The sequence below is a fragment of the Solea solea genome, chromosome 14, assembly GCF_958295425.1.
Source record: "Solea solea chromosome 14, fSolSol10.1, whole genome shotgun sequence".
NCBI lineage: Eukaryota > Metazoa > Chordata > Actinopteri > Pleuronectiformes > Soleidae > Solea > Solea solea.
In genome coordinates, this window is record NC_081147.1 from 2,900,059 (window position 1) to 2,913,726 (window position 13,668).

Here is a 13,668-nt window from a genome sequence, read left to right on the forward strand (position 1 = left end):
ACACACACACACACACTCTGCTTCAGCAGAGAAAGCAGCTCGGAGCAAACATTGATGAAAAGTATGTTGTGCTTGTTTTATAGTTTTTTCTTGTTGCATAAAAAGAAGGGGGTTCAAACACAACCCAGCGATCCACTCGGCAGATCGACAACACTTGTTGGTGTGAAAGGCCTTTACACTCAGAAAGATGAATAGGTAATAATGGCCACATTTAAGTGTGTGCAAGTGCAGTTTGTTAGTAATCACGTCATTTGTATTTGTCATTAATAAAAAAACATGTTTAAACGTACATATCTGCCTTCTGTCATTTACCTTCCTGTTCCAACAACATGAATGCATTTTTCCGTCATATTTAGAAATGTTTATTAATCGTAATTAATCTACAGCTACTTCATGATTATCACATTTTAATTTTTAATCGTTTGGCAGCCCTCACTTATTGTCTTTCCAAAGTGTCGGCCCGAGCCTTTAGGGGGCCCTAAGCAGAATTTGATACAAGATGACACTTGTATCATTTAAAAATAGTCGTAAAGCAAAACCTTTTATTTTCTGGAATAAATATTTAAACGGAAGTAGTTAAATATGGTGATTGGGTGGAACAAACTTTTACTACATAATGAACTTCCAGAGATACAGAAATACACTACAGACCCGTTAGATTTGAAACACACAAAAACTCTTCCGTAGTATTATACGTTAATAAAAAAGTTAGATGTAAATTAATATCGTCGCAGGTCATCCAAGTCGTTAGGTGTCGCTGTAGTTGTCTGCCAATATGGCCACCCGAAACTGTGGTCTCCGGTACTGCAGACACATACTTGTCTTTTTTTGGCCATAAGGGATATTTAACAACCATGACATTGAATCGGTGAATTAAATAAATGATTTAAATCATATAAACATCATATGTCCGTGTCTTCAATTGTCCTGTGTCCTGTTTTACAGGCCCATCTTGGACACAGCGGTAACCCAGCGGAAGTAGACATCACAAAGCGGAAGTAAACAAACAGTTAGCTAGCAGCGTTAGCTCTGTACTCCCGGTAAATACCGTGAAGAGGGTGTTGTGTTCATGTGTCGCAGGTAAAATATTCCTGTTGTTAGCGAAGCAGCGATGTCTTCACTTCAGTGTTTCAGAGATTTAATCACCGAGCGTCTAACTGTTGCTGCTGAAGAAATATTCAGACACGTAGAAAGAACCGTCGTAGAGTACGAGGAAGAGTTGGATCGTCAGCGCAAACTGTTGGAGATCGTTTGCAAACCTCGAGTAAAGTTAAAGCGAATAGGTAAAACCACAATGGTCCTTTTAAATACTAACAAGTTAATGTGACTCATAATGCACTAATTACAACGTGTTTTCATACACATACCAATATAATCAGTTGTTTTACCTAAATAATATAACACATAGTTTAGTTTAGTTGAAAATATGCTTTGACCTGTTTTGTAACCACAAGGTTTTGACTAAACATAAAAAATACAAAAATATAAAGTTAACATTCACAACAGTAGACTGAAGTACATGGAACAATAGAAGCTAAATGTAAAGTGTTGACTCTAGAGGAAGTAAGCAGATGCTTAAACACTGTCTTATAGATGTTTACCAAAAGGGACAAAATAATAACTTTAGATGTTTAGCTTTGCACAGTGATCATTTACAGTTTAACCTTCAACTACCTTGGAGAACTTTGTCTTAAACCATGACACAATTTTTAAACTGAGTATGAAGTATGTATTTTCTAAATTCTCTAAACTTTGTAAACTTAAAATGATTTTTGAAGGTCACACTGGTCCAAGGAGCTCACATTCTCCACCTGCTGGACTATAATGGTAATTTAAATGAAGGGTTTGGTAGGTTGACCAAATTTAGTTCAATTCCATCTGGATTTGAGTAAGGAGTGACTGAATTAACCTTTTTTAATAGGTTCCATTTTGCAGTTGTTATGAATTTACCAATAACTATCCAATCTTAAGCTAACTTCCTTCTAAATGTACTTCAATGTCAATTGTAATCTATTCCTTTGTGTGTGTAGAGCTTCCACAGCAGCATGTCTGTCAAGAGGAGGAGGTTCTCACTGAGCAGCAGCTCTGGAACCAGGAGAGGAACTCCAGTCTGGACCAAGAGGAACCAGAGTCACTACAGATTAAAGAGGAGCAGGAGGAAATCTGCACCAGTCATGAGGGAGAACAGCTTGAAGTGAAGCAGGAGGCTGACACATTAATGTTGACTCCTGAAAATGAGGAAAGTGACCACATGGAACCAGGAAGAAATGAGGAAGATGTGGATCTTCAGCACAGACTACATATGAAGTGGGGCCCTGTAGTAAAGTTACAGAGGACAGGTATGTACAGCCAGGATGTGGCTTCTGTTTTACTTTGATTTTCCTCAAACCAAATTTGTTTGTTTTTCACCATGATTAGATATGATTAAGAAAGGAATGAAAGACCCATCCATTATCTCAGCTGACATAGGGCAATAGGCAGAGTACACCCTTGACATACCTATTATCAATTTAGAGTCACCAATTTACCTAATCCCCGTATTGCATGTTTTTGCACAACATCCATGTGGACGTACATTAGTTCCATTGTTGATATAACTTATCTTTAAAATATAAACTTGGCTTTCTTTAAATTAAACTTAATTTAGACACAGAAGTCCCTTTTAACAGCAAGAAATCTTTGACAGAGCCAGACAAAAATACAAAAATGTATCTCGGCCAGTTGGTGTGTAAGGGAAAATGGGGGATAGAGGAGGGGTGGAGGAAGAAGTACAAACAGAAGAGAGAGAGAGAGAGAGAGACCAGGAGCAGATGTAGTCATAGGTTTAGACCGAACAGTTCTGAATTGGTTATGACATGTTTTTCGATGAACAGCTGATTCAGCTGATGCTGGTTCAGGTGGAGCAATATGGGACAGAAAAAGGGCCTGACCCGAGCCAGGTAGAAGATCAATGACATATAAATGTCTCTTGACTTCCTCTCATAAGAAGTTTCAGTTGGGAGGACACAGCAGAAAAACGTCTTGGCGCTGGTTGAAGAGGTGAAGGTGCTCCATATGCAGAAGAAAGATAGAAAGTGTATACGACTACAACCAGGTTGAAGCTTGCCACCCGCTACCTTGGAGAAACAACAATGACAAGCCAGCTTTTCTACTAAGATTTGTTAACAGGAAGCACAGGGCTGCACTCCTTAAACAGGGAAGGATGCTCAAAGGCACAGATGTTTGGGGCAGCGTTTAGCTCACTTGTTAGAGCTGCCGCCCCATGTTGAGGTCACAGTCCTCACCGCAGGCGGCCTCGGTTCAAATGCGGTTCAAATCCCGTTCAAATCATGGTACTGATGGTGAGGAGGATAGAGGAGCAGGAAAAGCTGGAATGAGTGTTCTCATTACAATAAACAGACTGGATTGGACTTGGAACTGAGTAGATGTAACAGAACAAACACAAACATAATGCTCAGTGATGGAGCTCAACCTACATTAAGTGATAATGGACACGTAACACAGTGGATACAGGAACATGAACAACAGGAACTGACAGTTAAAGCGGCACATTGGACATAGAACAGGATATCAATTTTGATTCTTCTCCACCATAAACGACACATGCTATTACTACAACAATAATCAATACAATGGTAACATTATAGCAAGGACAAACTACTTTTAATCTACTTCAATGGCTGAAGTTAAATACAAAATTTAACAGCATCAGGGATTATCTGCACACATTGCAACAGCCGTTTAATGTAATCACTGTTTCTGAAATCTGGATTACTACCGAAAGGGGAATGAATTTATACATAACAAAGGGCAGAGCAAAGGTGAAGATGGTGTTGCAATATATGTTGATCTGAATTTGAATTTCAAGGTGGTTGACAGCCTTCTTGAATGTCTCACAAAACAGATTTGTATAGAAAAGAAAAAAATATTTTATTATCAGTTGTGTATATCAAGCCCCGGGTTCTAGTATCTGCAAGTTCAGGGAATAGATGGAAAGCATGGTAATAAAAATGGAAAATAATAATATCTCAGGAGTACAAACAAAGTACTGCTTGTGCTTTGTTATGTTGTGATTGTTTTATCTTTTAATTGTTGTCAGCAATGTTGTAACATCACTGTGTCTTTGTCTGTAGAGCTTCCACAGCAGCATGTCCCTAAAGACGAGGAGGTTCTCACTGAGCAGCAGCTCTGTAACCAGGAGAGCGACTCCAGTCTGGACCAAGAGGAACCAGAGTCACAACAGAGTAAAGAGGAGCAGGTGACGATCTGCACCAGTCATGAGGGAGAACATCTTGAAGTGAAGCAGGAGGCTGATACATTATTGTTGACTCCTGTTAAAGAGGAAAGTGACCACCAGCTCTTCTCTCACAGCTCTCCTGTAGCTCAGAGTCAAGATCAGACAGGAAATCACCATGTTGACTCTTTGTCTCATGGAAGTGAGAGATGTAACAGGGACAAAGTAGAAAACTGTGACACATCAAAGATTGAGTCTGAAACTCACACAGGTAAAAAGTCTTTTAAATGTGAAACTTGTGGAAAAAGTTTTGTTTATAAGTCTCGACTGATTATACATATGAAAGTCCACACAGGAGAGAAACCTTTTTCTTGCACAACATGTGGGAAGTGTTTTGGTTCAAGTAAGGACTTGATAGTCCATGGAAGAATTCACTCTGGTGAGAGGCCATATTCCTGTAAAACATGTGGCAAGCGTTTTATCCAGAGGGGGGACTTGATAGTCCATGGAAGAATTCACTCTGGTGAGAGGCCATATTCCTGTAAAACATGTGGCAAGCGTTTTATCCAGAGGGGGAATTTAATAATCCATGAAAGAATTCACTCTGGTGAGAAGCCCTATTCCTGTAAATCATGTGGAAGGAGTTTTGGTCAAAGTTCTCATTTGATAAGACATGAAAAAATTCACACAGATGAGAGGCCACATTCCTGTAAAATGTGTGGAAAGTGTTTTATTCAAAGATCGCATTTGATAGTCCATGAAAGAATTCACTCTGGTGAAAAGCCATATTCCTGTAAAACATGTGGAAAGTGTTTTATTCAGAGGGGGAGTTTGGTAGAACATGAAAGAATTCACACTGGCATGAAGCTACATTCCTGTAGAATATGTGGAAAAATTTTCATTCAGAGGGGGGTTTTGATAGAACATGAAAGAACTCACACTGGTGAGAAGCCACATTCCTGTAAAACATGTGGAAAGTGTTATAGTCGAAAGGCGAATTTGACAGTCCATGAAAGAACTCACATAGGCAAGAAGCTATAAACCTGTACAACACATGGAAAGTGTTTCAGTCAAGGTTTGTCTTTGGTACAACACAAAAAAACTTTCAGTTTGATAGAACATGAAAGATTTCATTCAGTTCTTTGATGCTTTCACATTCCAGCATCATTTCCTCCCCCTTGGCCTCTTTTCCGTGAAAATAATTTACACTTCCATGGTTACCCAGGTGGCACCCAGCTTTATTTTTCCAGTAATCCCAACTCTACCCTCCCACCCTGTCTTCTCGATTAATCGCTTGGTCTATAAAATATCAGAAAACCTGAAAAAATGTTGATTGGTGTTCGTCAAACCTGGAAATGATGATGTTCTCAAATGTCTTGTTTTGTCCACAAACCAAAATGATTGTCTTTTAATGATTTCTTTGTTATCCGGAGCAAAGTGATGAAAAAATAAACAATCAGAAATCTTGTTTTAATCGTACAAAAAACCTTCAAACCGATTATCGATTATCAAAATAGTTGTTGATTAATTCAGTAATCGATTAATAATCGATTAATCGTTTCAGCTCTATATTTAACCCCACCCAGGTGACAAAGCTTCTCAACCTATCTTTATGAGGGAGAGCCCAGACACTCCGCAGAGGAAATCCTTTTGGCCGCTTGTATCTGCAATCTCGTTCTTTCCGTCACTATCCATAGCTCTTGACCATAGATGCGGGTAGGAATGTACTGTAGATTGACCGGTAGGTCGAGAGCTTCCCCTTTTGGCTCAGCTCCTTCTTCAACAGGACAGAGCAATGCAGAGCCCACGTTACTGCGGACGCCGCTCTGATCCGCCTGTCGATCTCCAACTCCATTCTTTCCTCACTTGTGAACAAGAACCTGAGATACTTCAACTCCTCTACTTGGAGCAGGATCTCATTCCTGACCCAAGGGTGGAGTGCCCTACTCCACCCTTTTCCCCACGTAGGACCATGGTGTCAGATTTGGAGTCGCTTTTCAAATTGCAATTCAAAACTCGCCAGTTTAAAGAAGCATGCAACTTATCACCACCTGTCTCTCTATAAAGTGTTTTCATTTTCTAATTACATGTTTTTTAAACATATCTTTTATTGTTTTGAAAGGTGATTTTAGAAGAAAATGAATGTATTATGTTTGGGAGACAGAAAAAAAAAACATTGAGTCTAAACCCGTTTTTTGTTCTTTTCTTATATATGATGATTGTCTTTAACTCTGCAACAGTGTTGCTTTCAATCATTTATTGTAGGGCTGTAAAATATAACTGTTAACGCAAGGTGATATAATTGGTGGAATTATCATGGTAACTTTTTAACGCATGTGCAGGATGACCCGCTCCGTTTTAACGGCGTTACTTTTTTCAGTAACGAGTAATCTAATTATTGTTTCAATCATGATAACACGTTACCGTTACTGCCAAAAATGCGGCGTCTTACTTTAATTATTAGCATCACTAGCAACAATTATTAGCACACCTTTGCACCGCATGAGTATTTTTTGTTGCAGTACCACAAGTGGCCACCATGACAAAATTGTCTCCAAGGCAGAGGGGCGGTGCTCTATCCAGTTCTTTTAGTACAACCATGGCGTTCTCCCCCTCCCACTCCTGTTGCCTCAAACATGACACCAGCTTTGAGTGTGACCGGCTGATGATTGGCTGTTCTGCCTTAAATCCCGCCTCTCCTGGTGTGTTAGATTTAATGTTCTGCTTGTGCTCATGGATGTATTAGAGCACCTCCCCTTTGGCTCGGTTAACTCCTATGGAGTTGCTCATTCAGCACATATGACAAAAAAGTTTTTGACTTCCTGGTTTATTTCCGGGTTTTGCGGCACATAGAGCATGTGCAGTAGTGTTACTCCCATAATTTATGACGTCACTCTGGGAAATAAGATTTATCTGGGCTTTTTATGGCCTTTATGAAGATTTTACAAATGTGAAACTCCATAAATTAAACATATAGAATATAAAGATCTTTACTATGTCCATGTCTTGAGATGTCCTTAGAGTCTCTGTGTGGTCAATAGGAAAATTGCTTCTTTTTTTTTATGTCTGTTTTTATTTCCTGTTTGTTTGTTGATGTGTTTATTATTTTATACTGAATGTGTTTTTATACTTTTCTAGTATCACTCATTTAAATGGGAAACACTTGTGTTTCATACCTTTTGGGTTTGGCAAAGTTGATGAGTTTGTATGAATGAATTCAAATTAAAACATGTAATAACATAATTCTCAATTATGATTCTCAATTTGTAGAAAAGCCCCTGGTTGACACAAACGAAAGCAAGCATAGTCGTACAAATAAATCACACAAGTGAGTAAACGATCAACAGGAATGGCGAGCGTGGTAAATCCTAAAGCAGCCTTCTTTAACTGCAAGTATAGCCAATACTTTTCACTACTTAAAGGAAATAATTTATATGTTAAATGCACATTATGTCCTGGACAAAAGTGCTTCTCCACGTCAGTGTCAAGCAAAACACAAGTACACTGTTCCTGTTAGTAATATATTGTATTAAGTGTCCATTTCATTATATTTATTCAGATTTACCATGAATAATTGAACATGCCTATATTTAGAAATGTTGATTAATCGTAATTAATCCACAGCTACCCCATGATAATCACATTCAAATTTTTAATCGTTTGACAGCCCTCACTTATTGTCTTTTTATTTGTATTTTATGCATGGATTATCATTGCCACCCTGTCATTTAAATGATTTTCATTTATCAAGAGGATGCCTTTTTGATGTTTTGTTTTTATTTACACAGATAAGAAGCCATATCCTTGTGAAATATGTAAATATTTTTCAACATTTATATCAGAAACAAAAAATGTCCATGAGGCAATGAGGATTTCTCTTTTAGGAGCTGAAATTAGCAAACATATCCCTGTGCATATCCAATGAGAACATTAGCTGGTGAAATGTGACCCTGTGGCTTTAAAGGAATGATTACAGCAGATTCTTGTTTTTGATCAATTCAAAAATACTTTGCAGGCCCTACAAAGTGGAGTTGACAACAAAGTTACGTCTCCATATGTAACCACAAGGGGGCGAGAGAGGTCAGTTTACCATGAAAGCCATTCTGCCAAAATATTAGATCCTTCTGTAAAGTGATGTTGAACAACCTGATTCTTAGTTTTTACATAAGAGCTAAAATTCTAGATAAAGACAGCGACAGATAAAAAATATAATGGGAGATGTTGACTGACATAAAGAAACCTGTGCAGGGAGACCATTTAAGATGAAATAATGATAATGAAATAATTATGCTGAATACAAAAACTGCCCCACATGAATCTCTCATATTTATTATTAGTATTTGGATGAAGTTCACTTTTAAAAATATGAGTCGTACACTACAGACCGTTAGATTTGAAACACACACAAAACTCTTCCGTAGTAGTGTACGTCAATAAAGAAGTTAGACGTAAATTAATGTCGTCGAAGGTCATCCAAGTCGTTAGATGTCGCTGTAGTTGAAACTGTGCTCTCCGGTACTGCAGACACATACTTGTCTTTTGTGGCCATAAGGGATATTTAACAACAATTAAATTGAATCGTTGAATTCAATAAATGATTTAAATCATATAAACATCATATGTCCACGTCTCAAATTGTCCTGTGAACAGTTTCACCGGTCCATCTTGGACACAGCGCTAACCCAGCGGAAGTAGACACCATAAAGCGGAAGTAAACAAACAAAGAGCTAGCAGCGTTAGCTCCGTACTCTGCATGCGGACATAAAAAGCGTGAAGAGGGTGTTGTGTTCATGTGTCGCAGGTAAAATATTCTGTTGTTAGCGAAGCAGCGATGTCTTCACTTCAGTGTTTCAGAGATTTAATCACCGAACGACTAACTGTTGCTGCTGAAGAAATATTCAGACACGTCGAAAGAACCGTCGTAGAGTACGAGGAAGAGTTGGATCGTCAGCGCAAACTGTTGGAGATCGTTTGCAAACCTCGAGTAAAGTTAAAGCGAATAGGTAAAACCACAATGGTCTTTTTAAATACTAACAAGTGAATGTGACTCATAATGCACTATTCACAACGTGTTTTCATACACATACCAATATAATCAGTCGTTTTACTTAAATAATAGAACACAGTTTTTAGTGTTTTAGAAAATAAGCTTTGACTTATTTTGTATCCACGAGGTTTTGACTAAAGGACAAAAATGTAAAGTTAACATTCAGAACAATAGACTGAAATACATGGAACAATAGAAGCTAAATGTAAAGTGTTGACTGCAGAGGAAGTAAGCAGACGCTTAAACACTGTCTTATAGATGTTTACCAACAGCGACAGAGCATTAACATTCTCCACCTGCTGGACTATAATGGTAATTTAAATGAAGGGTTTGGTAGGTTGACCAAATTTAGTTAATCTCCACCTGGATTTGATTAAGGAGTTGACTGAATTAACCTTTTTTAATAGGTTACATTTTGCAGTTGTTATAAATTTACCAATAACTATCCAATCTTAAACTAACTTCCTTCTAAATGTACTTCAATGTCAATTGTAATCTATTCCTTTGTCTGTAGAGCTTCCACAGCAGCATGTCCCTAAAGAGGAGGAGGTTCTCACTGAGCAGCAGCTCTGTAACCAGGAGAGGAACTCCAGTCTGGACCAAGAGGAACCAGAGTCACTACAGATTAAAGAGGAGCAGGAGGAAATCTGCACCAGTCATGAGGGAGAACAGCTTGAAGTGAAGCAGGAGGCTGATACATTAATGTTGACTCCTGAAAATGAGGAAAGTGACCACATGGAACCAGGAAGAAATCTTCAGCACAGACTCTTTATGAAGTGGGGCCCTGTAATAAAGTTACAGAGGACAGGTATGTACAGCCAGGATGCGGCTTCTGTTTTACTTTGATTTTCCTCAAACCAAATTTGTTTTTTTTTCACCATGATTAGATATGATTAAGAAAGGAATGAAAGACCCACCCATTATCTCAGCTGACATAGGGCAATAGGCAGGGTACACCCTGGACAGTTCTCCAGTCCATTGCAGGGCCACACACGAAGACAAACAACCATTTACTCTCACATTCATACCTATTATTAATTTAGAGACACCAATTTACCTAATCCCCGTATTGGATGTTTTTTCACAACATCCATGTGGACGTACATTAGTTCCATTGTTGATTTAACTTATCTTTAAAATATAAACTTGTTTTTTTTAAATTATACTAAATTTGGACACAGAACTTCCCTTTAACAGCAAAAAATCTTTGACAGAGCCAGACAAAAATACAAAAATGTACCTCGGCCAGTTGGTGTGTAAGGAAAAATGGGGGACAGAGGAGGGGTGGAGGACAGAGAGGAAGGAGAAGTACAAACAGAAGAGAGAGAGAGAGACCAGGAGCAGATGTAGTCATAGGTTTAGACCGAACAGTTCTGAATTGGTTATGACATGTTTTTCGATGAACAGCTGATTCAGCTGATGCTGGTTCAGGTGGAGCAATATGGGACAGAAAAAGGGCCTGACCCGAGCCAGGTAGAAGATCAATGACATATAAATGTCTCTTGACTTCCTCTCATAAGAAGTTTCAGTTGGGAGGACACAGCAGGAAAACGTCTTGGCGCTGGTTGAAGAGGTGAAGGTGTTCCATATGCAGAAGAAAGATAGAAAGTGTATACGACTACAACCAGGTTGAAGCTTGCCACCCGCTACCTTGGAGAAACAACAATGACAAGCCAGCTGTTCTACTAAGATTTGTTAACAGGAAGCACAAGGCTGCACTCCTTAAACAGGGAAGGATGCTCAAAGGCACAGATGTTTGGGGCAGCGTTTAGCTCACTTGTTAGAGCTGCCGCCCCATGTTGAGGTCACAGTCCTCACCGCAGGGGGCCTCGGTTCAAATGCGGTTCAAATCCCGTTCAAATCATGGTACTGATGGTGAGGAGGATAGAGGAGCAGGAAAAGCTGGAATGAGTGTTCTCATTACAATAAACAGACTGGATTGGACTTGGAACTGAGTAGATGTAACAGAACAAACACAAACATAATGCTCAGTGATGGAGCTCAACCTACATTAAGTGATAATGGACACGTAACACAGTGGATACAGGAACATGAACAACAGGAACTGACAGTTAAAGCGGCACATTGGACATAGAACAGGATATCAATTTTGATTCTTCTCCACCATAAACGACACATGCTATTACTACAACAATAATCAATACAATGGTAACATTATAGCAAGGACAAACTACTTTTAATCTACTTCAATAGCTGAAGTTAAATACAAAATTTAACAGCATCAGGGATTATCTGCACACATTGCAACAACGTAATCACTGTTTCTGAAATCTGGATTACTACCGAAAGGGGAATGAATTTATACATAACAAAGGGCAGAGCAAAGGTGAAGGTGGTGTTGCAATATATGTTGATCTGAATTTGAATTTCAAGGTGGTTGACAGCCTTCTTGAATGTCTCACAAAACAGATTTGTATAGAAAAGAAAAAAATATTTTATTATCAGTTGTGTATATCAAGCCCCGGGTTCTAGTATCTGCAAGTTCAGGGAATAGATGGAAAGCATGGTAATAAAAATGGAAAATAATAATATCTCAGGAGTACAAACAAAGTACTGCTTGTGCTTTGTTATGTTGTGATTGTTTTATCTTTTAATTGTTGTCAGCAATGTTGTAACATCACTGTGTCTTTGTCTGTAGAGCTTCCACAGCAGCATGTCCCTAAAGACGAGGAGGTTCTCACTGAGCAGCAGCTCTGTAACCAGGAGAGCGACTCCAGTCTGGACCAAGAGGAACCAGAGTCACTACAGATTAAAGAGGAGCAGGTGACGATCTGCACCAGTCATGAGGGAGAACATCTTGAAGTGAAGCAGGAGACTGATACATTATTGTTGACTCCTGTTAAAGAGGAAAGTGACCACCAGCTCTTCTCTCACAGCTCTCCTGTAGCTCAGAGTCAAGATCAGACAGGAAGTCACCATGTTGACTCTTTGTCTCATGGAAGTGAGAGATGTAACAGGGACAAAGTAGAAAACTGTGACACATCAAAGATTGAGTCTGAAACTCACACAGGTAAAAAGTCTTTTAAATGTGAAACTTGTGGAAAAAGTTTTGTTTATAAGTCTCGACTTATTATACATATGAAAGTCCACACAGGAGAGAAACCTTTTTCTTGCACAGCATGTGGGAAGTGTTTTGGTTCAAGTAAGGACTTGATAGTCCATGGAAGAATTCACTCTGGTGAGAGGCCATATTCCTGTAAAACATGTGGCAAGCGTTTTATCCAGAGGGGGGACTTGATAGTCCATGGAAGAATTCACTCTGGTGAGAGGCCATATTCCTGTAAAACATGTGGCAAGCGTTTTATCCAGAGGGGGTATTTAATAATCCATGAAAGAATTCACTCTGGTGAGAAGCCCTATTCCTGTAAATCATGTGGAAGGAGTTTTGGTCAAAGTTCTCATTTGATAAGACATGAAAAAATTCACACAGATCAGAGGCCACATTCCTGTAAAATGTGTGGAAAGTGTTTTATTCAAAGATCGCATTTGATAGTCCATGAAAGAATTCACTCTGGTGAAAAGCCATATTCCTGTAAAACATGTGGAAAGTGTTTTATTCAGAGGGGGAGTTTGGTAGAACATGAAAGAATTCACACTGGCATGAAGCTACATTCCTGTAGAATATGCGGAAAAATTTTCATTCAGAGGGGGGTTTTGATAGAACATGAAAGAACTCACACTGGTGAGAAGCCACATTCCTGTAAAACATGTGGAAAGTGTTATAGTCGAAAGGCGAATTTGACAGTCCATGAAAGAACTCACATAGGCAAGAAGCTATAAACCTGTACAACACATGGAAAGTGTTTCAGTCAAGGTTTGTCTTTGGTACAACACAAAAAAACTTTCAGTTTGATAGAACATGAAAGATTTCATTCAGTTCTTTGATGCTTTCACATTCCAGCATCATTTCCTCCCCCTTGGCCTCTTTTCCGTGAAAATAATTTACACTTCCATGGTTACCCAGGTGGCACCCAGCTTTATTTTTCCAGTAATCCCAACTCTACCCTCCCACCCTGTCTTCTCGATTAATCGCTTGGTCTATAAAATATCAGAAAACCTGAAAAAATGTTGATTGGTGTTCGTCAAACCTGGAAATGATGATGATCTCAAATGTCTTGTTTTGTCCACAAACCAAAATGATTGTCTTTTAATGATTTCTTTGTTATCCGGAGCAAAGTGATGAAAAAATATGCACATTTAAGAAGCTTAAACAATCAGAAATCTTGTTTTAATCGTACAAAAAACCTTCAAACCGATTATCGATTATCAAAATAGTTGTTGATTAATTTAGTAACCGATTAATAAACGATTAATCGTTTCAGCTCTATATTGAACCCCTCCCAGGTGACGAAGCTTCTCAACCTAT

At 38.7% G+C, this 13,668-nt stretch overlaps 1 protein-coding gene across 5 annotated transcripts in view; it reads left to right on the top strand.

The window, feature by feature from the left end:
* Positions 1 to 8,939: 8,939 nt before the first annotated feature.
* The window catches only part of LOC131472161 (zinc finger protein 420-like), a 40,380-nt gene continuing 35,651 nt past the window's right edge, over positions 8,940 to 13,668 (top strand). For all 5 annotated transcript variants that reach the window (XR_009242070.1, XM_058649054.1, XM_058649056.1 and 2 more), the window contains exons 1-2: positions 8,940 to 9,237; positions 9,796 to 10,089. Coding sequence is in view for 4 of the 5 variants with exons in the window: in XM_058649054.1 (XP_058505037.1) it covers positions 9,066 to 9,237; positions 9,796 to 10,089 (466 nt within the window). In the remaining variant the exon portion in view is untranslated. The remainder of the gene's footprint in view (positions 9,238 to 9,795; positions 10,090 to 13,668) is intronic.